Below are 26,759 nucleotides of genomic sequence, written 5' to 3' on the forward strand. Positions count from 1 at the left end.
ACTCTCTAAACAACGTCCTGTACTAGGCCGGTGAGACCAGTTTGATGAGCCAGTGAGGGCTCTGAAAACACATCTGAGATTTTAAAACAAAGTCCTCACAGTATAAAAAGGAACTGTGGGAAGAACAGGACTTGCTGGAGCCCACTCAGATCTACCACACTTTAGAAAAAAAGAATACATTTTATAGGCACTTTCCATTTCAGGATGTGACCTGCATATACACTGTAAGTAAATAAAATTTCCAAGTTCTGTGAGGGAGACAAACCTCTGTTGCGCCTTTTGGAACATTCAGAAGGCAGTGAAAACGTAGTGTATATTAAAAAGCCTGGAAAAGTGATTTACATCGATTTTTGCCTTTCCTCCTATTTCGTTCGAACTAGGCTTCTCAGTTGTCTGATTGAAAAAGCCTTGCACTCTGCTTTTTCCTTCTAGGATGTTTGGGTTTGGTGACCACTTGTCGGTCATTATGCTTATTTAGGGCTAGGTTTAGGGAAGTGCCTCTGGTGCTCAGTTAGAGGAATAAACATGTTAATAATACCTTTGTATGTGTGTGAGGAGGAAATAAAACTTCAGCCTGAGGTATCATAGTTTTCCCTTCTGAATCAAACACAGTCTGTATTTCCTAGAATGCACCCCATCTGGAGATAGAGAATACATTTTTTAAAAATTTACATGCTTGGGTGGTTCATTCGGTTAAGTATCTCCGTCTTGGTTTCGGCTCCAGTTGTGATCTCAGGGTTGTGAGATCGAGGCCTCTTTTGGGCTCTGTGCTCAGTGGGCTTGGGTTTCTCTTTCTCCCTCACCCTCTGTCCCTCTCCCCACCTCAAATAAATTTAAAAAAAAAAACACTTTCAAAAAATTGCGCTTTTATTTGTTTTATCTTATTTCATGTTGTAATTTTCCTGCCTCTTCAGAGACTAGGCATCGAAAAAACCGACCCTACCATGCTGACCGATGACGAAATAAACAGATTTGCAAGATTGGACATTGACCCAGAAACCATAACTTGGCAAAGAGGTACCCTTGCAGTATAGACGCCCCCCATTTGCTTCCATTGTTTGCACACCCCACCCTGCCCATGTGGGTTATTCAATTGTGAGGTCCAGGAGCTCGGATGTTGGTGTTTTCACAGTTAAGGCATGACCAAGATGGTGACCCATTTGTTTTTTTGGCCCCCTCCATCAGTCTTTTTCCTTATTAGCTGTAATCAAACCTCCTTTCATTGGGTTCGCTGGACATTTTGCTGGCTCTTCAGTGTTGATTGGAGTGAGGGTGGTTTCAAGGAAGTTCATGCCTATACCAGAAATAATATTTTGCAAGTTTCATTTTATGCAGAAAGTTTCGGTGTCATGAAGTAGAGAAATTATGTTTTATCACTTCTTGAATCATGTTGCTCTTTTCTCTCAGAACTCTTATCTGGCATAAAGTGACTTGCTGTTTCTTGTCGCTCTCTAGCTTGCCTACTCATTTTTACATCATTTTATTAAACTCCTGTAACAAAGTAGGTAGCCTTCAAGGTTGAAATAGTTGGCAGTTCAGTGAGTGAGTTGTGTGGCTTCACTGCCACGTGATGATTCTCTGCGTGCCGTCCACATGGCTTAGCATTTTCTTTGGTACCAACAGGGCATCTCTCTGCCCTGTGTCACTGCTGAGAAGGAATTTTTGTCCGGTCATGCAGAATGCACCTAATGGCAAATTTATTGACTGTTTCTATGATTTTCGTTGGCTCAGTAACTATTACTAGCTAATGGCATTTTTAAATTTTTTTTTAAGATTTTATTTATTTATTTATTTGACAGAGAGAGCGGGATAGGGAGCACAAGCAGAGGGAGAGGGAGAAGCAGACTCTGCTGAGCAGGGAGCCTGATGTGGGGCTCCATCCCAGGATTCTGGGATCATGACCTGAGCCAAAGGCAGACGCTTAACCGACTGAGCCACCCAGGCATCCTGCTAATGGCATTTTAGAGATGACTCCCTTAATATTAAAAACCACCCTGATATTTTTTCTTCCTTTGCTTCAGTAGCTTTAGACAGATGGTATATTTTCACTTTCCCTTTGCTTTATGTCTAAGTCATGCTTTCTAGAAAAGTAGAAGGAAACAAAGGAAAAAATGGATCACACCTACTGACTGGCTACTTTATATTGAGAAATTAAGTACAAAGAATTTGACCTAGTTTTTGAAAATAAGAAGAGGCTCCAACAGCACATTACATCCTTCGCTTATCAAGTGGGATGTGTGTGTGTGAGTGCTTGTGCACGCATGCATGCACACTGCACAAGACACTGCGCAAGACACTGCTTTCGGGGTTTAAGTTATTGCAGTCTGTGGAAAGCAACTTTCCATGTTTTTCAAGTACTTTAAAAATGACTCTCCCATTTGACCCATTAAAGTGCGAACTGGTTTGTTGTTGTTTGTTTTGTGTTTTATGATTGTTTGGCATGTCATTACAAAAAATACGAAATTGGGAATGCACTAAAATGTTAACAGTGATTATTCCTGGAAGGTGAAATGAAGATTAGTTAGTGGGTTGATCTTTGGCGCGTTTTCTAAGAGTACACAATTGGCTGGATACTCTGTCATTGGAATGGAAATTATTTCTCCTAAGTGTGCTGAAGGGAAGAGCAGATAATCTAGCATGCTTCAGAAAGCATTTGCCTTGTCCTGCATTTATGGCTCTTTTGTCTCTCAGGATGGTGTAAGGTCAGTGAGTCATCCCACAGAACAATAACCTTGGCCTTTTAAAAAACTGGCCTGCTCTGTTTTCCTTTTCACGTGTGATGGGCTTTAAAATAGATGCCAGATTTCTCCTGGATGGTTTGAATTCTCTAGACAGAATAAAACCAAGCCACTCCCCATTTCTTAAAAATACCCTTCTGTGGGGGTGTCTGTCTGGCTCAGGTCAGTAGAGCATGTGACTTTTGATCATGGGTCATAGGTCATGAGTTTGAGCCCCATGTTGGGAGTAGAGATAACTTAAAAATAAGATCTTCTTTAAAACAAAAAAATGCATAAAAATAAATAAACATAGCCTTCTTTAAAAATAACTCCTGTTCATTTATGGTATGTGAGCATCATTTCTTAACTTGCTCCCATATTCTAGCTTCACCATCATCTCTGAAATCAAATGTTACTAGGTGGTCATTAAGTTGGACTTGTTATTTTAAGACTGGCTGGCTTAACTTTATGGCCCTATTACTAAAAACTGTTCTGTATCTTCTCTTTCTGCTACAGTATTGGATACCAACGATAGATTCTTGAGAAAGATCACCATCGGACAGTCTCCAACGGAGAAAGGGCACACACGGACGGTAGCTATTTGTTCCTCTCTAAATGAATTATTCCTGTGAAGCAGATCCTTGCTGCTTCTGTCCTCCTCCATCCTCTCCCGTACGATTGATACTGCCAGGTGCTGCTCTGCCTTTTCCCTTTTAAAATGGAAGTGAGTAGGTGTGTGGCATTGAGCGCTCCTGACAGCTTTTGCAATAAATCCCATGTGTCACCTGTGTGTTTTTCCCCCAGCACTTTTTCCTGGGGGTGGTGAGCCCCCGGTGAATATCCTTGCACATAAATGGATTAAAACTGCCTCTCTTTTTTTTGTGGCCATTTACAACGTGTCTCTTCAATGTAAGAGCTTCTGTGTTGTCTCCTTGTGTGTTAGGGAAATCATCACCACAGGATTATAAGTTTCCTTCAACAGAGATTCTTGGTGCTACTGGAACATTTATTTTTAAAAATGGGCGACTCAAGGTCCTGGAATCACTGATGACAAATTTTTGCTATTGGAGAGTTATTTTCATTAAGTTCTTTGGGTACTGTTTTGCTGTCCTGTCCCTTGAAGCTATTTATGTAAGCCTTGGATGCAAACAAGTGTTGCTTTTACAACTCTTTTGGTTTCATGCGGTATTCCCTGTTGTGTCTTTTCCCGGCCCACAGGCCCAGTTTGATATCTCTGTGGCCAGTGAAATCATGGCTGTGCTGGCTCTCACCAGTTCGCTAGAAGACATGAGAGAGAGACTGAGCAGAATGGTGGTGGCATCTAGCAAGAAAGGGGAGCCCATCAGTACCGAAGATCTGGTGGGTACCCGGGGGCTCTGTGGGGACACAGAGGCTTGGTGATGCCTCTGCGTCTATGGCTTGAGTATCCCAGCAGTTACTGATGAATTCTCTGTGATTTTGCTGCTTACAAGGGAATTACGAAATTTCCAAAAAGTACCTCATAGCAAGTAATTAGGTGGTATGCTGCAGTAACAGACCACAGGTTTCAGATGGTTTGAGCAAGAGCTTCACCCTATGAGTATCTCTGAAAGCGGGTGTATGACCTCAGTTTGCAGAGAACGTCAGATGTCCCAGTGAGGTCCTTAGCCCCTGAGGCTGGAGTCACACCCTGACCTCTCCCCACGACAGGCCTCAGCCAGGCGTCTTAGCACAAGGCTCATTGCTAACCATCTCCGTGCTAATAACCACGTTGGGAACAGCTCTTTGCCAGTTTTTCGGACGGCCCTCCTGGCTAGTTCTCCACTTGAGGGTTATTTCTGAACTGTCCGTGTGGTAATACGAGGTTTAGAATGAGATCATCTTACAGGTTAATTTTTTGAAAGCCGCTCTGTGTTGACAGACACCAAAATGTTTGGCCTGTGATTAGCAGTCTGTCAGCTAAGGGAATTCAGAAAAGGGAGAAAATACTAATTTCCTGTTTTTACAGTCAATATGTGTAAGAAATGAAATCGTTTTGAATTTTTACACCCAAACCAGAAACTTAGAAACTCACCGCAAGTGGATATAGGTGGGATCCATGGCTTTATCTTCCTACTTTGTCACCAGTTCATTCAACTCTGGTTGGATGGCTTTAAAGAGGAACCTGATACGGAAGAGTGTGTATTGAACTCCTGGGTACACCTTCAGTTTCAGCTTTGGAAAACACACCCTGAATTTGGTTTTCAATCACTTCTGCCCAGACCTCAAAGTTACGAATAATTCAGTTCTCTAAGAGCTAGCATTTCTGCGCTATGAACTAGTTTAAAATGGATTCCCTCATCAATTAGCAACAGTGCTTGATTGGGATGCTTGTTTCCAGAGTTAAATGTTTTTCCACAAATTACATGTGAATGTCATTTTCATTCTTTGTATTCTTCCTGCTAAAAATAAGTGACAACCTCATAGTATATCTAGAAAAAAATAAGTCAATGTATGGTCTAGTTAGGTGAAAGTACTGATTGGTGCAAAATGGCTGAAGAGGGAAGATCTAAGAATGCTCAGTTTTGGTTCATAAGGTTGGGGTTTTTTGCTGCTGGGAAACGTGTCTTGCCTTTGTTTTGTAGGGGGTGAGTGGTGCGTTGACAGTGCTCATGAAGGATGCAATCAAGCCCAATCTCATGCAGACATTGGAGGTGAGCGGAGCAACTCCCGCCTTCCCGAATCGGTCTTCTGTGTCACAGCAGTGTGGTTATGAAGCACACTTCTCTTGGGGGGGTCAGAATTCTCTGCCTGCTCATGTCTTTCCTTGAATTCTTTCTCACTGTTGTGTTTGGGATGTTGCTGAAATACAAAAGAGGTGGCTTTGTATTTTTCTTCCGGGAAGACTTGGTCTTTTGGATTCCAACTAACTTTCATACCCTTGACCACATGATCGCATTTGGAAGCAGGATCGGCCACGTGGCCCATGCCATCTCGTTTCCACAGGGCACTCCAGTATTTGTTCATGCTGGACCATTTGCCAACATCGCACATGGGAATTCCTCCATCATTGCAGACCGGATTGCCCTCAAGCTTGTTGGCCCTGAAGGGTTTGTGGGTGAGTATTTTTGCAAAATCTGTGAATAAACTGGGTGTTTTGTTTTAACATCAAGGGAGTTGGGATGGCCTTTTTACAGTTGCTTTTCTCCTCACTTACAGTGACTGAAGCAGGATTTGGAGCAGACATTGGAATGGAAAAGTTCTTTAACATCAAGTGCCGGTATTCTGGTCTCCGCCCTCACGTGGTGGTGCTTGTGGCCACGGTCAGGGCTCTTAAGATGCACGGAGGTGGCCCCACGGTGAGGATCAAGAGTTCAAAGAATCCGATTCTCAGCAGTGTTCTGAAGGCTAAAAGGAAGTCAGGATGACTTGTCCCTCTTTCCTCATTCAGCTGCTCTTGTCCTCATGATTAATAGGGTGCCCGAGGCAAGAGATGTTTCCACAGCTCTTGTACCGGCTACCTTATCGCTCATGGAAATTGGCTTCACAGCCAGTCTTTCTGAGGGAACCATCTGATATCTAAACCAAGGACATGTGCTTGGCCAGATGCACAGAAAACTCCTTTATGTTCAGACTGTTCTTTTTAAGTAAGTCCCTTTTTCCCTCTAAATAGTGACACTGGCACCCAGCCAGCTAAACCATTTAGCAGAGACAGAGGTCAGCCCTTTCTTGAAAGGCGCTTGCTGGGTGAGACTAGCCCAGCCTGGGAGGGAGGAGAAGGAGAAAGGTAGATACGCCCTGGACTGCCTCCGGGTAATGGAGAGAAACTAGGTCAGGACTAGTTTATCTTCAACTCTGACCTGAACTTCGTGTTTTCCTGAATTCCTACTGGTTAGGAATTGCACTTTTTATCCTATTATTGTAATACCCTTTTTCAGCACCTGCACATGAAGACCTAGTGATACTTTTCAGAAATTACTTGACAAAGTATTAAATTCCTAGCCTTACTAAATTCCACAAGCCAGTCTTGCAACTTGAGAAATAAGACCTCCTTCACTTAAAATCAGTGTTTCTTAGTGTAGTGATCAGGGGTTTCCCTAACATAGCAGTTCTCAAGCGTTTTAGCTCCGAACTTCTTTGCACTCTCAAAATTATTGAGGACCTGCAAGAACTTTTGTCTCGGTGGATTGTATCTATGATATTTACTGTATTGGGAATTGAAGCTGAGTTAAATAGTAAAAAAAATTATATATATATATATATATATATATATATACATTTTTTAAGAATTTTTAATTATTTAAGAGAGCGAGAGCACAAACGGAAAGAGCAGAGGGAGAAGGACAAGCAGGCTCCCTGCTGAGCATGGAGCCAGACATAAGGCTTGCTTCCAGGATGCCAAACCAAAGTCAGACACTCAACTGATTGAGCCATCCAGATGCCCCCCAAATTTTATTTCCATATATATATTTATTTTTTTTAATGAAAAGTTGTTAGATTTTCCCAAACAAAATATAAGCATTGTACATTGTTCAGATCTCTTCAGGATCTGGCCTAGTCGGAGACCATTGGACTCTCATCTTCCCCATGGGATCACATGTCACATGTTTTTTTGCAAAAGTCCATTGTACACTCCCCTGAGAGAATGAGAGTGGAAAGAACCACTTGATATCTTAGAATTATTGTGGAAATAGTCTTGACCTCATGGACCCATGAAAGGATTAGGTCCCCAGACTGCACTGTGAGAACCACTGCCATAAGCAACCCCAGCATACCTCTCCAGTCTCAGTTGTCCTCAAGGCACCAAAAGCATTCCTAGCCCAGGAGTGCAGGATGGACTCCCCTTTTATTCCCAGGTATAACCTACATGGTTTCCCCGTGTATGCCTTAACACCATTGCATCTTCTTTCCTCCTGATGTCAGGGTCTGAAAAATAGTGCCAGACACTTAACATGGGCAGCACTGAGAGGAGAGCATCCCACAGAAAGCTCTGTCCAGGAGCCAGCCCTACTGCTCTTGCTCCCTCAGGGAGCTACATGTAAAACCCAGAACATGGTGGCTCAGGTCCCTGGCCCCCCCACCTCCCTGTGGCCCCTTTTGGACTCGGAGCACCATTATCTCCAAGGAATGGGACCAGACCAAGCTGAGACACTGTGCACTGTGAAGTCCCTGGAATTGGCACTTTCACCTTAACGCTCATCCCTGTAGGTGCAGCGGGGCCACGCCGCTGGGGATCTCCATAACAGTGAACTCACTGCTTCAGTATTCTGACTCTGTCCATATACCCTGATGGAAGGGGAAAGTCCTGTGTTGTGTCCCTCGTGTTTGCATTGCTCGTGCTCCCTCGTCCAGCTCCACGAAGGCGTGGGCTGGCTCCACGGACCAGCTCAGGAACCCATTGCAGGGCTTGCCACAGACTCCACTGGTGGCCATATCCGGCCTTTGCGGGGCTAACCACTGCCTTTTTCCCACAAGCCCCTTGACTTCCACCCCTGCTGCTGTGTGCTTCACTTGCTGGTTCTTGCCCCCACCTAGAGTACATCCCTTTCCCCACCACCTTAAGAGATCTGTCCTTACTCCCTTCGTTCAGGCCACAGACATCTCCCGCTCTGCTCAGAGCAGTCATTTTTGATTATGTGCAGTAGGGTTGGTCAGATACTCTAAATCCTTCAGGTGGGAAACCACCTTATCCTGCTATAACCAACCCCCCGACTCCCCCAGGGCGCAGCTTCTGGCCTTCTACACCTGGCAAGGCATCATTTTAAGCTAAAATGGGATTGTACGTAGAAAATACCTCTGACTTTGCTTCCTTTCCTTCCAGGTTACTGCTGGACTGCCTCTCCCCAAGGCTTACATAGAGGAGGTAACTTCAGTCATTTCTAATCCCTTGTCCTAAAGAGCACCTCACCCCAAATCAGCGTTACTCAACCCAGTCCGTTCAGAAGTGAGTGGGTGGGCATATGGCTGCCAGGGCAAGGGAGCCCAGGAGCCTGCGGTGTGCTGAAGAGCTGCCGTGGATGGAGTTGGGAAGAAGCGTTTAGGAAACAGCCACTCCACAGAGGCTGCCAGTGAAGCCATTAGGGCTAGGCCAATGTGGTTGGTTCTCAGTTGGGACATTTGGCAGTATCTAGAGACATGTGCGATCGTTTTGACTTCAGGTAGGGAGTGCTTCTGGGGCTGAGTAAAGGCCAGGGGTGCTGCTCAACACCCTACAGCCCACGGAATGGCCCCCACAACAGATACAATTTGGCTCCAAATGTCAGGAGTCCTGAGGTTAAGAAACCCTGCCCTAGACTAATGACCTTTCCTTCCACTGTCTTCCCTGCATTGGCTGCTTCATTACCAAACATCATCTGCGTGTGAAGCAAATAGGAACTTTTTTTTTTTTTTAAGATTTTTACTTATTTATTTGACAGAGATCACAAGTAGGCAGAGAGGCAGGCAGAGAGGGGGATGCAGGCTCCCTGCTGAGCAGAGAACCTGATGTGGGGCTCGATCCCAGGACCCTGAGATCATGACCTGAGCAGAAGGCAGAGGCTTTAACCCACTGAGCCACCCAGGTGCCCCGGAACTTTTTTTTTTAAATGTCTTTTCATCATAGATTTAAATCCATGTTAAAGGGCCAGTATATGGGTCAGGGTCCCAGTTATTTTGTTAGGTAAAGTTTCCCTAAGCTGACTAGGTTGATAGCAATCAAGGAGGACAAACAACTGGGAGCTTGAATCTTTTCCTATTTGGATCATTTCCTCTCAAACATCGGTAGACGCTGTTTGGGGTGGTTTTGTGAGAGAGAGACCCTCACATGAGATGGAGAGGTCAGTTGCTGCCACCGTTCCATTTTTCTTTCTTTTGGGGGAGACTTTTAAATTGTCAGGCAGTACAGTGCCACTGTTCAAGCCCTAAATGAGGTATTTCAGAAGCAGTTAGAAAAGAATTGTTGGTGCCTTGAGTCTGCCTGTCTTCTGAGATATGATTTGCCTTTTATGGTCATTTGTCTGATTCACGCGTAGGAGGGGAATTCACAGTTCTGGCCCTCCTGCCACCCCACAGCCTTTCCTGTGTCTAATTAGAGTGACTGCCCCTAACCAGCCCAGCTGGCGTCTTCATTTAAGAAATTCTCCTTTTTAAAAACTGTTCTCAATCAGTCTTACATATTAATTGGTTTTCATGTGACTAGAGGTAAAGAATTAGCAGGGCTCACAGAGAAAAAAAGAACAAGAGAGTTCCTCAAAGAGAGCAAAAAAGATGAATAAGGCTTCAAGTCAAGCAAGAAATGTTAACGTTTTCAGATGGAAGGAGTGAGACAAAGATATATGACACCAGAAAGACATTTATTTTAGCACTGAGGTTAAATCTGAATTCTACACTAATTAGTGGTCATTAAATCTATAAAATCTCCATTCTAGGAGTATATAGAGTTAAAAGTATACAGTCTAATATACGAATGGGAAAGTTTTTACATAATGTAAATGAAGTCAATCTTTAAAAAAAGGAATAGGAGGGCTCTTTAGAATATCAATTAAATCCTAATTTTAGTTTTCATCTATTAAAGGGGGAAAAGCGTAAGTCGTGTTAATAATCTTAGTTGTTTTCTGCCATTATCTTATCCCCTTTTCCTGCTGTTTTATTGAATCCACAGACCAAGGGGTATTTTACTGCTGGGGTTTGCTCAAAATCCAGTGTATTTATTTATTTATTTTTTAAAGATTTTATTTATTTGTCAGAGAGATAGAGTACAGGCAGGTAGAGTGGCAGGCAGAAGCAGAGGGAGAAGCAGGCTCCCTGCAGAGCAAGGAGCCCCATGTGGGACTCCATCCCAGGATGCTGGGATCATGACCTGAGCTGAAGGCAGACGCTCAACCGACTGAACCACCCAGGCATCCCCCAGTGTATTTATTTTTATAGAAGACTATTATATTTTTATCTTAAAAGATTTAGTGTATTTTTTAAGCTTATAATAGTAACATCCTTTTTGTATTTAAAAAAAAAAAAGTTAAACAATTAAAAGATATAATACATGATTTGAGTCTCCTGAACAGTTTGGTACATATTTTTCAACATGTAAAATATTTCATGAATATATTCATTTTTTTTATATTTGTCCAAAAATAGAATTAATTAAGCTGTCCATCGTTTTGCAACTTTGGTACACTTTAGTATATCTTTGCTAGGTTCCGTGTTAAAACAGATTTTTTCACTCTCGTAACGCCTGCATGGTACGTATTTATTGACTGTGTATGTCATAATTCCCTGGCCCATCCCCCATTGAAGGAGGTTTGTGTTTGCAGTTTTCCAAGGCTGCGAGCAACACTGCCATTAACATTTAACATATTTAAAGGTATGTTTCCTTAATCACTTTCCTCTAAATGTCACAGTATTCGGTTCTTAAAGGTGGCATTTATCCTGTTTTCTTTGTCTCCACCAATGGCTCATGGTCAAGTTCCTTAGAGCCTTTGAAAGCTTCCCTGATCACTTTCTATTTTCCGAGAGCGCTTTGGTGGGGGTGTAACGGACACCAGGCGCTGTGCTGGGCGCTGTCTTCTGAAGGAAGGGTCCCTGCGGCCCCGAGTAGAGTCAGTTTATGCCATTGTACCATGAGTACATAAAATCTACAAACACAAGGTTGTCAGTATCATTTACTTAAGAGCAGCTAATTTCCCAGCAGACGGCAAATATGCTGGTAAGATGTGGTTTGGCGAGAGCAACTATACCAGCTCTCGTGCCTGCCGTTCAGCCAGGAAACAAGCCTCACTCTACTCTAGCTTGGCAGGCTGGCACAGGGCAAGGGCGCCATGGCGCCCCCTCCCCACCCTGTGAGAAAGGGCGTGGGCAGACCTGCTGTGGGCTTGTTCCCACGGGAAGCAGCTTCTGGCTACAGGAGACACTTTCCCATTTAAGAAGAACCTGCCACTGACCTCATGGACGCTTCCTCGTTGTTCTTACAGAACCTGGAGCTGGTTGAGAAAGGCTTCAGTAACTTAAGGAAACAAATCGAAAACGCCAGAATGTTTGGAGTTCCAGTGGTAGTGGCGGTAAACGCATTCAAGTAAGTACAAAGAGTAGGAGTCAAGGGGGGACTGTGAGAAAGAGCCAGAAACCATCCCCCGGCGCTAACTGTACAGCCCCGCAGGTAGCTCTGTTCTGTTCTTCAGTTACTGGTATTGGTTATTAAGCCTCTGATCTGGGAGCTCCTGACGAGAGCCTGCGGGGGAAGGGGCTCCACAAATGCCACAGCGAACTCGTCACTTCTCCCATGGAGGGCCCAGGGTCAGCTGTGGCTCCCACGGGTCCCCTTCTCCACGGAAGGACACACAGACATGAAGTGAAGGGTTCTTTTTTGCTCTCTAGAGGCCTGTAATGCTAACAGGAGGTCATAGCCCTACAGCGTTCCCTTACTTCAGTACGTCTAGCAGGGCATTGTCTTGACAAAGAGTTGAACATGCTGAGCTAGAAGGGTTCATGCAAGAGAGAACTTGTGGAGGTTGTTTAGGTATTGGAGTGCTTATTTTAGTCTTGCTGTAATGGGCAAACCACAGCAGAACAGGAGAGAACAATTTTAGCAAGCTAGTGTTTATTTTATTTTTATTTTTTTAAAGATCTTATTTATTTATTTGACAGACAGAGATCACAAGTAGTCAGAGAGGCAGGCAGAGGGGGAGGGGGAAGCAGACTCCCTGCTGAGCAGAGAGCCCCATGCGGGGCTCAATCCCAGGATCCTGAAACCATGACCTGAGCTGAAGGCAAGAGGCTTAACCCACTGAGTCACCCAGGCGCCCCATAGCTCGTGTTTATTGATTGCTGTGATGGGCCTGGAGTGTTCGAGTATTCTGTATGTTTTTGTCATCTAAGCCTCGTGACGTCCCAGGGAAGTAAGTGCCGTGGTTATTCCCATTTTACCACATGGAGTCCAAAGCACATGAGGATTAAATAACTAGCCAGGGGTCACCACCCACATCGTCACTGGTGGAGCCAGGAGTCGAACCCAGTCTGTATTACTCGATTCGTTTCCATTCATCACTGAGTAACTCGCTAGAGTTTTCATGGCAAACACAAGACCAAGCTTGTCCTCTCCCACCGTCCTCAGTGCTTTAACACGAATTGCTGCCTTTCCAGGACCGATTCAGAGGCCGAGCTGGACCTCGTCAGCCGCCTTGCCAAAGAACATGGGGCTTTTGATGCTGTGAAATGCACACACTGGGCAGAAGGGGGCAAGGGCGCCTTAGCCCTAGCTCAGGCCGTCCAGAGAGCATCTCAGGCACCCAGCAGCTTTCAGCTCCTTTATGACCTCAAGGTGAGTTACGTTCTGTATGGAAGAAACAAAAAAGCACTATGAGGTTCTGTGTGGTTGCCTTTCTTTAGAGCCTGTGTTTAGCACCTTCAGCCCCGTGGGTTTGATCCCCACGTCGGTGAGTTACACCAGCACAGCCTGGGCTACTTACTTACAGAGTGGGTCCCTGCAGGAACTCGCTGGGAGGTTGGCTCCGGCCTAACTTTTGAAAAGACTCACAGTACCTTCCCTTCACTGGCAGGAGAAAGGGTTAAATGAAGGACCAGGAACGTAATTCACTACGTCCTTGAACCCAAGTCACCAGCCATGTTGTGGCAAATTGGCAAGGGGCCACAGCAAGCTCAGAAAAGTTTGCTGACCACTTCCCAGTAATGGGAAAGCCCTGTGCTCCTCAGCTCACTTCCTGGTTCAGGGCTGCCTCAAGTTCAGAGAAGCTCTCGGGTATAAAGCCAGAGCACCCCGGCAGGGCTCAGCATTCTTTGCGTCACTGAGTAACTCTAAGCAGCACTGCTTTCTTCTGTCGTCTCATAAAGTTAATTCAGAGAGAGGTGGTTCTTACTGTAGGGTTGTATTTTGTTTTCAGTTCTCTGCCCCTGTATTTCAGGATGTGGTTGGACATTAAGTAAGTATGCCCACAACAACTGGAACCTTCATTAGGAACGTAGGATGGAGGTGGTATATAATTCTGCTTATATTTTCCCGGCTGGTTCTTGGCATGGTTTCTAAAAGATAAGCATAGACTTTCAAAATCAGCCATAAAAAGGGAGGAAACCCCAGTATTCTTGAATTAACATTGCAGATAAAATACACTGACATTTTATCAACGTTGTCTTATTGACCTTGACATTTTCTTACTGAGCTTTAGTTTTATAGGCTGGTTTGAATATCCGTTCAACCAATCATATTTTTAGGAAATGCCCTAAACACACATCTGCACACAAATGCAATGAAAGCATTGTTAGGGGCTCTCTCGAAGCCCTGTCCCCGGTGCCTGAGTTAGGAGCCCCAGTCCTGGAAGGCCAGCAGCAGGCCCCAAGGAGGTGGCGTGATGAGGACTTGAATCTCTCATTTTTACTCGGAACTTTTCTCTGTTGCCACAGACAGGAGGCTGCCACTTTTTGTCTTCTTTCGCATCTGTTGGTCTTCAGTCACCCCTCAACAAAAGTACTGCTGCTTCAGAAGTTCTGAGTGTGCCTTGGCATTTATGAAGCTCCAGGGATAAGATGTGCGTGAAAACAGTCTCTGTCGCGTTTTGATAAAACCGTGGCTGAATAGACACTTTATTTTTGTCCATTATCCAAAGTCTCTTCATAAATTATCACTGTTCAGCTCAGAAGAGATTTTTATCTTTATAGATTATTGCTCCTTTCAGAAAACAACCCTTGCCCCGTATGTCCTCCTGGCCTTAGTTGCTGGGGAGCATGGAGGCAGACATGTTGCCGGATTTTGGTACTTTGCTCATCCGAGCAGCTTTCCTTCCCATTTCCCTCAGGCAGTGTCTCCCTATGCTGGTGGCCATGCGTCCCAGCGCCCCGGCGGAGCAGCGCCATAGGGTAGAGGCACTCACCCCGCCCCCCCCACCGGCCTTCATGCGGGGTGCTTTCTTTTTTTTTTTTTTTTTTTTTTAATTTTTTTATTTTAATAAACATATAATGTATTTTTATCCCCAGGGGTACAGGTCTGTGAATCGTCTGGTTTACACATTTCACAGCACTCATCATAGCCCATACCCTCCCCAATGTCCATTTCCCCACCACCCTCTCCCGTCCCCCTTCCCCCCCGCAACCCTCAGTCTGTTTCTTGAGATTGAGTCTTTTATGGTTTGTCTCCCTCCCAATCCCATCTTTTCATTTTTTCTTTTCCTACCTCCCCCCAAACCCCCCCACCTTGCATCTCCACTTCCTCATATCAAAGAGATCATATGATAGTTATATTTCTCCGATTGACTTATTTCGCTAAGCATGATACCCTCTAGTTCCATCCACGTCGTCGCAAATGGCAAGATTTCATGTCTTTTGATGGCTGCATAGTATTCCATTGTGTATATATACCACATCTTCTTTATCCATTCATCTGTTGATGGACATCTAGGCGCTTTCCACAGTTTGGCTATTGTGGACATTGCTGCTATAAACATTCGGGTGCACGTGCCCCTTCGGAGCACCACGTTTGTATCTTTAGGATATATACCCAGGAGTGCAATTGCTGGGTCATAGGGTAGCTCTATTTTCAGTTTTTTGAGGAACCTCCACACTGTTTTCCAGAGTGGTTGCACCAGCTTGCATTCCCACCAACAGTGTAGGAGGGTTCCCCTCTCTCCGCATCCTCGCCAGCATCTGTCATTTCTTGACTTGTTAATTTTAGCCATTCTGACTGGTGTGAGGTGGTATCTCATTGTGGTTTTGATTTGTATTTCCCTGATGCCGAGTGATGTGGAGCATTTTTTCATGTGTCTGTTGGCCATCTGGATGTCTTCCTTGCAGAAATGTCTGTTCATGTCCTCTGCCCATTTCTTGACTGGATTATTTGTTCTTTGGGTATTGAGTTTGATAAGCTCTTTATAGATTTTGGATACGAGCCCTTTATCTGATATGTCGTTTGCAAATATCTTCTCCCATTCTGTCAGTTGTCTTTTGGTTTTGTTAACTGTTTCCTTTGCTGTGCAAAAGCTTTTGATCTTGATGAAATCCCAATAGTTCATTTTTGCCCTTGCTTCTGTTGCCTTTGGCGATGTTCCTAGGAAGAAGTTGCTGCGGTGGAGGTCAAAGAGGTTGCTGCCTGCATTGTCCTCAAGGATTTTGATAGATTCCTTTCGCACATTGAGGTCCTTCATCCACTTTGAGTCTATTTTCGTGTGTGGTGTAAGGAAATAGTCCAATTTCATTTTTCTGCATGTGGCTGTCCAATTTTCCCAGCACCATTTGTTGAAGAGGCTGTCTTTTTTCCATTGGATATTCTTTCCTGCTTTGTCGAAGATTAGTTGACCATAGAGTTGAGGGTCTATTTCTGGGCTCTCTATTCTGTTCCATTGGTCTATATGTCTGTTTTTGTGCCAGTACCATACTGTCTTGATGATGACAGCTTTGTAATAGAGCTTGAAGTCTGGAATTGTGATACCACCGACTTTGGCTTTCTTTTTCAATATTCCTTTGGCTATTCGAAGTCTTTTCTGGTTCCATATAAATTTTAGGATTATTTGTTCTATTTCTTTAAAAAAAATGGATGGGATTTTGATAGGGATTGCATTAAATGTGTAGATTGCTTTAGGTAGAATAGACATTTTCACAATATTTGTTCTTCCAATCCATGAGCATGGAATATTTTTCCATTTCTTTGTGTCTTCCTCAATTTCTTTCATGAGTACTTTATAGTTTTCTGAGTATAGATTCTTTGCCTCTTTGGTTAGATTTATTCCTAGGTATCTTATGGTTTTGGGTACGATTGTAAATGGGACTGACTCCTCAATTTCTCTTTCTTCTGTCTTGTTGTTAGTGTAAAGAAATGCGACTGATTTCTGTGCATTGACTTTATATCCTGACACTTTACTGAATTCCTGTATAAGTTCTAGCAGTTTTGGAGTGGAGCCTTTTGGGTTTTCCACATATAGTATCATATCATCTGCAAAGAGTGATAGTTTGACTTCTTCTTTGCCGATTTGGATGCCTTTAATTTCTTTTTGTTGTCTGATTGCTGAGGCTAGGACTTCTAGTACTATATTGAACAGCAGTGGTGATAACGGACATCCCTGCCGTGTTCCTGACCTTAGCGGAAAAGCTTTCAGTTTTTCTCCATTGAGAATGATATTTGCGGTGGGTTTTTCATAGATGGCTTTGATAATATTGAGGTATGTGCCTTCTATCCCTACACTTTGAAGAGTTTTAATCAGGAAGGGATGCTGCACTTTGTCAAACGCTTTTTCAGCATCTATTGAGAGTATCATATGGTTCTTACTCTTTCTTTTATTAATGTATTGTATCACATTGATGGATTTGCGGATGTTGAACCAACCTTGCAGCCCTGGAATAAATCCCACTTGGTCGTGGTGAATAATCCTTTTAATGTACTGTTGGATCCTATTGGCCAGTATTTTGGTGAGAATTTTTGCATCTGTGTTCATCAAGGATATTGGTCTGTAATTCTCTTTTTTGGTGGGATCCTTGTCTGGTTTTGGGATCAAGGTGATGCTGGCCTCATAGAATGAGTTTGGAAGTTTTCCTTCCATTTCTATTTTTTGGAACAGTTTCAGGAGAATAGGAATTAATTCTTCTTTAAATGTTTGGTAGAATTCCCCTGGGAAGCCGTCTGGTCCTGGACTTTTGTTTGTTTGGAGATTTTTGATGACTGTTTCAATCTCCTTACTGGTTATGGGTCTGTTCAGGTTATCTATTTCTTCCTGGTTCAGTTGTGGTAGTTTATACATCTCTAGAAATGTATCCATTTCTTCCAGGTTGTCAAATTTGTTGCCATAGAGTTGCTCGTAGTATGTTCTTATAATTGTTTGTATTTCTTTGGTGTTGGTTGTGATCTCTCCTCTTTCATTCATGATTTTATTTATTTGCGTCCTTTCTCTTTTCTTTTTGATAAGTCTGGCCAGGGGCTTATCAATCTTATTAATTCTTTCAAAGAACCAGCTCCTAGTTTTGTTGATTTGTTCTATTGTTTTTTTAGTTTCTATTTCATTGATTTCTGCTCTGATCTTTATGATTTCTCTTCTCCTGCTGGGTTTAGGCTTTCTTTGTTGTTCTCTCTCCAGCTCCTTTAGGTGTAGGGTTAGGTTGTGTATTTGAGACCTTTCTTGTTTCTTGAGAAAGGCTTGCACTGCTATATATTTTCCTCTCAGGACTGCCTTTGTTGTGTCCCACAGATTTTGAACTGTTGTGTTTTCATTATCATTTGTTTCCATGAATTTTTTCAATTCTTCTTTAATTTCCTGGTTGACCCATTCATTTTTTAGAAGGATGCTGTTTAGTCTCCATGTATTTGCGTTCTTTCCAAATTTCCTCTTGTGATTGAGTTCGAGCTTCAGAGCATTGTGGTCTGAAAATATGCAGGGAATGATCTCGATCTTTTGGTACCGATTGAGACCTGATTTATGACCCAGGATGTGGTCTATTCTGGAGAATGTTCCATGTGCACTAGAGAAGAATGTATATTCTGTTGCTTTGGGATGGAATGTTCTGAATATATCTGTGATGTCCATCTGGTCCAGTGTGTCATTTAAGGCCTTTATTTCCTTGTTGATCTTTTGCTTGGATGATCTGTCCATTTCAGTGAGGGGAGTGTTAAAGTCCCCTGCTATTATTGTATTACTGTCGATGTATTTCTTTGATTTTGTTACTAATTGGTTTATATAGTTGGCTGCTCCCATGTTAGGGGCATAGATATTTAAGATTGTTAGATCTTCTTGTTGGACAGACGCGGGGTGCTTTCTGTTCATAGCCTTCCTCAGCACTCCTGGTGCGTGAGCATCATGGAAATCACTGGGGTGTTGTTTTTTTTTAATATGTAGATGATTTGTTTTTTAGGACTATTTCTAAGCAACAGCCATCCACAATCAATATGTTGTGTTAAAAATAGGCTCTGCCTCTCATGTACAAAGTGGGGGTTATTGGATGGATATTGGAGGTCTTCCTTCATCAGTGGTACCCCAGGACTGGTTTGACGTGAGTCTCATCTCCAGCCACAGGAACATTTGTTTTTATTTATGAAGAAATAATCATTCATGGGTAGTCGGTAGTACTGTCAGTGGTGTACCTAAGGACATCCTGAATATGCACGTGTGTGTGTGTCTGTACACACACACATACACACACACACACAGTAACTATACCTCTGTGGGACATTTTCCACTCACAATATCTGAAGCTCGGTATTAAAAGAATATGTTGCTAACCCAAATATACCTCGGGCTATTTGCATATTTTTATGTGTGTGTAGGGGCACCTGGGGGGCTCAGCTGGTTAAGCATCTGCCTTGGGCTCAGGTCGTGATCCCGGGGTCCTGGGATCGAGCCCCCACATTGGGCTTCCAGCTCAGCGGGGAACCTGCTTCTCCCTCTGCCTGCCACTTCTCCTGCTTGTGCATGTGCTCTCTCTCTCTGACAAATAAATAAAATCTTTAAGTGTGTGTGTGTGTGTGTGTGTGTGTGTGTGTGTAAGAGCATCTTCTCAGCCTTTTGGGAACTCCAACCTGGAATGTGGCCGTGTCCTAATTAACCATCATTGTGTGCACCCAGTCATGGCATCTCCCTTCTCTTCCCTGTCTGTTAGCTCCCAGTCGAGGATAAAATCAGGATCATTGCACAGAAGATCTATGGGGCTGATGACATTGAATTGCTTCCTGAAGCTCAACACAAAGCTGAAGTCTACACAAAACAGGTAGATATTTGGTGGCTCATTCACTTCTTTACAGTGGCCCAGAGTCAGAGCCCCCAAGTTCTCCCAGCCCTGCGGGGTGCCACTGCCTCACTTCTCTCGGTGGTAGCCCTTTCCCCTCTGAATACTGAGTTTGGATGAGGTGGTCCAGGCCTTTATCTACTCAGAGGTGGTATAGATGAATGTGTGGAAAAGCCATGAAGAAGTAGCAAGTGTCTTCCTCAAATATTAAGAGCCTGCCTCCAGTTGTATTCTCATGTCTGCTCCAAACTATCATTTTTAATTGGTTATGTAGAAGAAAATACAATACTCACTTTTAGAATATGGTTGTGGGCACTTGCCTCTCTCACCCAACAGAGGTTTTGGTTTGGGATTTTTTTTTGGATCTATGATAACTAAGCTCGGGGCAGTAAGGTCCAGATGGGTATAAGGGGGATTGGGTATTTTAAATAAATGGAAGAATCTGTATCATCACCATCCCAGGTGTGCTTTGTTGCACTGTCAGCCTTTCATTGGTCTTGCTTTTTCCCTTCTCAGGGCTTTGGGGACCTGCCCATCTGCATGGCCAAAACACACTTGTCCTTGTCTCATAACCCAGAGCAGAAGGGTGTACCCACGGGCTTTGTCTTGCCCATCCGTGACATCCGCGCCAGCGTCGGGGCCGGTTTTCTGTACCCCTTGGTGGGGACGGTAAGTGAGTGCTACAGGCAGAGAGGGGGTGTTTCGTCTGGGCTTCTCATCTGACATTGGTCACGGAAAGCTGAGCAGAGTTCCTCACTGAGCAGCAAGCTGGAGTCAGGCCCCGTAGATTAATCCCCTTGCTGTGGACCATCCGGGCGTCAGTTCAAGGATGAAGCCATAACTGCTTATCATGAATAACAGTTCTGTTTCCCAGGGGCGGTGTGACATTGACTGAATCCAGGACAGGCCTCATCGATCGTTTGTGACAGTGCTAATGTATAATCACAACTGACCTTCACTGGGCACCTTTCACAGATGAACTCAGTCCTGCCAAGCATCCTTTGAAGTAGGGACAGAGGGTCCGCCCCTCCCCGGTCTCCTTGACAAGCCTGGAGCTTAGGCCTGAAACTCATTGGGAATTTGTTTTTTCTGAGGAAAGAATTTCCCCCTTAAGATGCCAATGAACTCCCATAGATGTGACAAGTGAGGTCGCTTATTTCCACTTCAAGATGAATTTGGTACCTGATGCTGCTTTATCTTGTGCATTGTATGCGCATGGAAAGAGGAGTCCTGTTCAGGAGTCCTGTTCGTAGTGGGGGACAGGGTGCAGAAGGGTGCAGCTGACCATCCCAGGTTAATACTGCCCCGTGCCTGGCTTCCTCCCTTTGATCTGCCCATGTCCTACACCTGCAGCTTGTACTTACCTGCAGTACAGGACTGACCGAGCAAACAGCCAGCTGACAATGTAAAAGAAGCTGATAGATCTCCTGTTGGAGCTGTGTCACTTGGGATAGTAAGGCATTACAGAGTCAAACGTGTGTAATGTGAAAGCCACATCCAGTTCTCACTGCTCATTCTGGGCTTGGGCAAGTTATTACAGACGTGTGCCCTGCTTCCCTCAGCTCTCAGCGTGGGGCAGGATCATCCCATAATAGCAGTGGTCAGACAAGTACCAGTGTTCACAGGCAAGAAAAATCCTCTTTGGGAAAGAGCAAAAATACTGAAAATCTGAATCACTGTTTTGGGAGCCATCTTTAGAGTTTTCTACCGCCATTCACATGTGTGTCTGTGTCAGTGGGCACACGCCCAGTATCTTTAATGTCCTCTTCAGGCTTCTCTGCCAGGTCTAAGGAACAATCCCTTCCTTCCCCCTTCTTGTTCCCACACCCAACAGTTGATTACAGAGTTCAGAGTTCATGAATAGAGACAAATACCAGATTCCCATAGAATGTTCTGGTAAGTTACAGTTCAGTTGTAGAAGTTGAGCTTCGGTTCTTCTGTCTGGATCTGATTGGGGACTCATATGTATTCATTATACAAGACACTGTTACAGGTGAAAGTGGACTGAGTTTTTACTTACAAGCCTTATGGATCTGCAGCTAAGTAGATACTTGTCAAAGCCTATTCTTGAGAAAAGAAGTACACATGTAATCTGTAGGCCTTAACACCCTCAGTTTTAGAAGGCCACTCTGGACCAGTAAGCATAGTGATTATAAAGCTATCTAGACCTTGTACGGAAATGTCTTGCCCTAGTTAAAGGACACCAGCCTAGATGTGTTGCTGAAACAAAATAATAGAGGCATCGACGTGAAACTCGTCAAAACAATATTAAAAAAGCAGAGAAGCCCCATACCTCCTTTTGGTCTCATGAGAGGGGAGCAGGTGCCTCCTCAGCGCCCCCAGCCCCTGCCCTAGACACTAAGAAGGTGTCTCCTGCTATTTCTTGTTACCACTGTCAGCGCGGAAGATGACAGGGAAGCCTGGCATTTGGCATGCTGGAGGACACGCGAGTTTCTCTTGGGGGTCATAACAGGATCTGTGACATGTTTTTCAGCATGTAACAAGAAGACTACCGCTTTATTGACAACTATAAAGTAATATTCTGTCTTTGTGTCTCGGGCTTTTTATCTGAAGAGAAGGTGAAAACGAAGGTCACTTTATTTCTCATACTATTTCACATCTCCTAGATGAGCACAATGCCTGGACTCCCCACACGGCCCTGTTTCTATGATATTGATTTGGACCCTGAAACTGAACAGGTGAATGGGTTGTTCTAGACAGGTGAGTTGTTACTGGTAAGAGTTTTGCTTTTTGGCTTTGAGGTATATTTATGAATTATGGGACTCCAGCAAAAGCTCTGAATGCAAATTTGAATGCTTTTGAAACCTTTCTTTCCGAACATCACTGAGGGGAGAGTTGGCAGTGACCAGTGGAGGAAATACTGCACAGTTTTGGAAGAGTGTGGCTTGTCAGGGAATGGTGTAGGGGAGAAAGCCGCTAGTGAACTCTGGAGGGACTGCCACGGAGGCTGGGCTGAAGGTCTGGGTACTTTGAGTAGATAGCAGGCAGGAGTAGAGTAAATGTCCCAGAAAGTAGAAAAGAGGAGGAAACAGGACCAGCCCAGGAACACTTGGAGTCTTAAGTGAAAGTTCTCCAAGTATTCATCACAATGAATGAGCCTTCCCTAGACACATCCCGTTGAAATTTCAAAAACATTAAAGATACAATTTTAAAAAGCCTTTTCTAGAAAAGAAAAAGTGTCTTGTCTATAAGAAAATGGGAATTAGAGTGAACAGCTGTCTTCTTACCAAAGTTAGGGGCTTTTCAACAGTGGAGGAACCCCCTCGGGCTGACTTGGCACCTGCACTCACACCCCACTGGATCTATCCAGATGCTTCCAGACACGTGCAGGTTTGCTGCCCCACCTCGCTTCCTAGGAAGGTATTTAGCAGTGAACTCCCGCAAAATGGGGAATCAACCAAGAAAAAGGAAGCCATGGCTTTCAGGAAACCGAATCCTGATCTGGGCAATCACAAAGGAGAATCCTGACAGCTGCAAGGGACCTAGAGTTACCAGTCTAGGAGGGAGGAATTGAGAAACGCTAGAAAAGACAAGGATATCAAAGGGTAATCCAAAACTGAAGCTCTCACATTGTTTAAAAAAGTAAAAGGTCCAGGTGGAAGCAAACAAGTCCTCTTCTAAGCAACCGTAAGGATGGGTTGCTTAGAGAAGTAACTGCTTACAGAGACGAGATGGTGTGCTTGCTGCCCTGTCTTTCCTCCGGGAGGGCTTCTGTGACACGGGGAGTGTCCGTCTTGCTCAGGCCTGGCGTGGCCTTGGACAGTCTTCACGGAGCCAGAACGCAAGGCCATGTGTTGCTCTCAGGCCTCGGGCCAGCCCTACAGAGGTGGCTGTGGAAAGGCTGGAAACGTTAACGGCTTTGGCGGCACCAGATGGGAGTGCCACGGCATGGAAGGGCAGAGACCATGCTTCAGCCCCTAGAGGAACGTTTACTTCTTGTTTCTTTTTCCTTCTAGATTGCCCCTCCCCAAGAAGCTGCTGCGAACGCTTGGCCCGTGTCCACTGAAGCAGACTGTTGGTTAGGAAGTGTGGGGAAGTTGAGAGAAGGCAGCCCCTGGTCTGAAGATCCTCGGAAATCAAGAGCAGGCATTTCCCCAGTAGCCTTATCTTCAGTCTTAATTCCCACCATCATGTATAAACTAACATAAATCATGCACAAGTCTACTTGATTGAAGTTCCACAGAATAAAAGGAAATGATTTTGCGATCTGGATGTTTAAATATAAATTCTAGCAATCACAGACCGTACTGCAGTATCTGCCGTCCTGGGGGACCCATTTGCTGGCAGAGCCCAGGACCGAAGACGCAAATTGCAAAACGTACTTTATGACACAGTTGTGTTTATTTTTTTTATTTTTGTAAAGGCCTTTACTTATTTGTCAGAGAGAGAGAGCATGAGAGAACACGAGCAGGAGGAGGGGCAGATGGAGAGGGAGAAGTAGGCTCCCCACTCAGTGGGGAGCCCCATGCAGGACTCAATCCCAGGACCCTGGGATCATGACCTGAGCGGGAGGCAGACGCTTAACAACTGAGCCACCCAGGAATCCCAACACTATTGTGTTTAAAGGGGTAAATGGTGCGTGCTTGCAGATTTCTGGGAGGACACATCCTGAGGAGACTGTCTGATAGGGTTGAGGGGGAAGCGGGGTATAGAGGATGCACCTTTTTATCATACGGCTTTCTCTATTCCTTTTTTAACCTGAGAAAGTATTGCTCGTACAGGTTTTTGTCCTGAACTTCCTTGGAATTCCCATTTCTGTCACAGCTTTAGCACCATTTTTTTTAAGTTCTCAGGAAGGATGGTCGTGAAGCTCTGTAGTGAACCCTGCGTGCTCTGTTGATTCAGCAAATACCGATGGAGCTATGCCTGGGCTCCACCCCTCCCTCTGGAATGTGTTTTCCCTTCTCTTCCTGTTCTTCAGCGTCTATCTCAGTTCTTCCTCTCCTACTCTTTCCTCCTTCTTCCCCCTTGTCTTCCTGTGTTGGATCTTTCCAGAAGATGTTGTGTCCCCACTGAGGCCGGTGTAAATGCTGCTGACATTGGCAGAGCAGTCAGTATCTTTGCTGGTGTCCTTGGTTTTACTATCTTTAATTCCCCAGGTTCACATCAGTGCTGTAATACAGTCAGTTTTGCCGTCCAAAGAAGCGATGGCAGTGCTTTGGGGACAAATGGCAACGGAGTTGTGTGCAGAGCCCCAGCTTCACCACACTGCGCTCAGTGCCAGGCACATGGTACATGGTGGTGTCATCAGTTCTGTTCCAAAGCATCACGTGGGCCCAGTCTGCACTGTTTTTGATTTTTTTTTTTTTAAATATCCTATAAGACCTCATCTAGAATGGGATTTGCTGGGAATTCACTTTGTAAGTAAGGGAAGAAGGAAGTCTATTTTCAGACACAGTGACTTAAAGAGCATCTTAAAAGATTGAAGATTCTTCGTATCCCCAAAAGCCATGCAGGTTTACATTCTTAAGACCAATAAGAATAGTGAACACGATTGGTTCGAGAGGGTGAGTGGAGTTTTATAAGCCAAAGATGATAAAGCCCTAATAAGGAATGCAAATTGTTTTTACCAGATATTGCTTGGAATGAATGGACTACCAGTAATGTAAGAATTTTCCTAAGTAACAGTAAAGTATGTCTTTAGTAAAAATTCAAATGGTACAAGTTGCCTTTTCCACCTGCCAGTATATCTGGGAGATCTTACTACATTAGTCATTTGAGATTCACCTTGTTTGTTATGGCTGTGTAGTATCTAAACAGTCCTCTGTCGGTGGACACTTACCACTGTTCCATGGGTTTTGCTATTACAAGTGAGAGAGTGAGGCATATTCTCTTACGTATCAGTGCGATTTGTGTAGAACCACCTGTTGGATAAATTAGCGGTGGAATTGCTCAAAAGTGACCCTTAGCTTCAAAATGAGAGCTGCCCTTTGGCTAGAAGTAGAGATAAATTATAGAAAAACAAAGTTGCAAACTAGATTTGTATCTCCATTTTACAGAAAGGCAAACTTCAAAATTGCACTGCTGTTGCGTACCAGATGAACTTGGTAAAGACCTCTTGATTCTAAAGCCTTTGCTCTTTACCATCATCCAGCCTATCAGAGCTGCCCTGGCCAGGCGGCACAGAAATGAACTTCCTGTTCGTGACAGGCGGAGAGCTATGCCCATTTCACTTCCCTCCAGAAGGAAGGGATAATAGAAGGTAGCGGAAGCAGAGGGAAGCCCTGAGGAGGAATGCTGCTGAGCAATTAGTGATAGCATGGGTTTTGTGGGACTGATTCTTCAGTGTGTGATAAAGCCTCTGCCTTCTTTCCACTCAGGTCATGATCCCAGGGTCCTGGGATCAAGCTCCGCATCGGGCTCTCTGCTCAGCAGGGAGCTTGCTTCCCCCCGCCCCCTCTCTGCCTGCCTCTGCCTACTTGTGATCTCTGTCTGTCAAATAAATAAACTCTTTAAAAAAAATTTTTTTTAAAGTGATAAAGAGGGGCACCTGACTGGCTCGGTTGGTGGAGCGCATGACTCTTGGTCTTAGGGCCAGGAGTTCGAGCCCCACGTTGAGGGTAGAGATGACATAAAAAAATAAAAGTGAGAAAGAGATGGCATGTAGGATTCAAAAAATAACTGCAGGCTAATTGAAGACGTAAATTCAAGACCTACAAAAAGCATTAGTGCTTGAGATACGTATTAGAGTGTGTTGCCAGACAAGGTCCAGTACCTTTGCCTTGGGCCTAGGAGCCCTTCCAGATCACTGTTCCTTAGCCTGTTCTGGGCCGCTAATGCTTTCCCACCCCATATTTGCAGTGTTAACGGATGAACAGATTGGACCCTCTGTTCTGTGCTTCGGAGGCTGTTGCCATGCACTGAAGATGTATGTATACTCAATTCAGAAGAGGCAGCATTTGTGCGCTGTCAAGCAAAGCGGATTACAACAGAACTACTGTTTGTGTTCACTGGTACAACCCTGATGGTGCCTAGAAACAGATCAAAATACCAGAAAACGAGCCACAAATTCATCTAATGGTGTACCAGGGAAGGGGATAGAGGTCTTATTCCCAGAAGGTTTCTAAGATGTAAGAATTATTCCTAAGGAGTTATAAATCATTTTTGGTAGCTACAGGCCCAGGCCATGGGTAGATGGGGACCAGGGTGGGAGAAAGGCTATGATCAGTTGAGATCAGATAAATAAGAGTTCCGATAAATATGCAAGTTATTCTATCGGCATTGTGTGTCGGGTGATATTAACAAGATATGCTGTAGGTAGAATAATTTCTCATCAGATTGAAGAAATATATTTATAGCCTGCTTCTCATTATATAATCAAAAGCTACTAATGGAGTAGCAGACAGTGATATGGGTAATAGCTTACTGTCACTTAAGTGA

General features: G+C 44.3%; 1 protein-coding gene across 1 annotated transcript in view; it reads left to right on the forward strand.

The window, feature by feature from the left end:
* The window catches only part of MTHFD1 (methylenetetrahydrofolate dehydrogenase, cyclohydrolase and formyltetrahydrofolate synthetase 1), a 59,827-nt gene extending 36,244 nt beyond the window's left edge, over window positions 1-23,583 (forward strand). The window contains exons 16-28 of the mRNA XM_080809786.1: window positions 915-1,017; window positions 3,234-3,310; window positions 3,936-4,076; window positions 5,321-5,389; window positions 5,682-5,793; window positions 5,895-6,034; window positions 8,497-8,538; window positions 11,621-11,721; window positions 12,789-12,966; window positions 19,233-19,340; window positions 19,875-20,027; window positions 21,986-22,079; window positions 23,336-23,583. Coding sequence (XP_080665912.1) covers window positions 915-1,017; window positions 3,234-3,310; window positions 3,936-4,076; window positions 5,321-5,389; window positions 5,682-5,793; window positions 5,895-6,034; window positions 8,497-8,538; window positions 11,621-11,721; window positions 12,789-12,966; window positions 19,233-19,340; window positions 19,875-20,027; window positions 21,986-22,075 — 1,314 coding nt within the window. The 3' untranslated portion in view covers window positions 22,076-22,079; window positions 23,336-23,583. The remainder of the gene's footprint in view (window positions 1-914; window positions 1,018-3,233; window positions 3,311-3,935; window positions 4,077-5,320; window positions 5,390-5,681; window positions 5,794-5,894; window positions 6,035-8,496; window positions 8,539-11,620; window positions 11,722-12,788; window positions 12,967-19,232; window positions 19,341-19,874; window positions 20,028-21,985; window positions 22,080-23,335) is intronic.
* Window positions 23,584-26,759: the final 3,176 nt, after the last annotated feature.

This window comes from Martes martes (assembly GCF_963455335.1).
Source record: "Martes martes genome assembly, chromosome: 7".
Classification (NCBI taxonomy): domain Eukaryota; kingdom Metazoa; phylum Chordata; class Mammalia; order Carnivora; family Mustelidae; genus Martes; species Martes martes.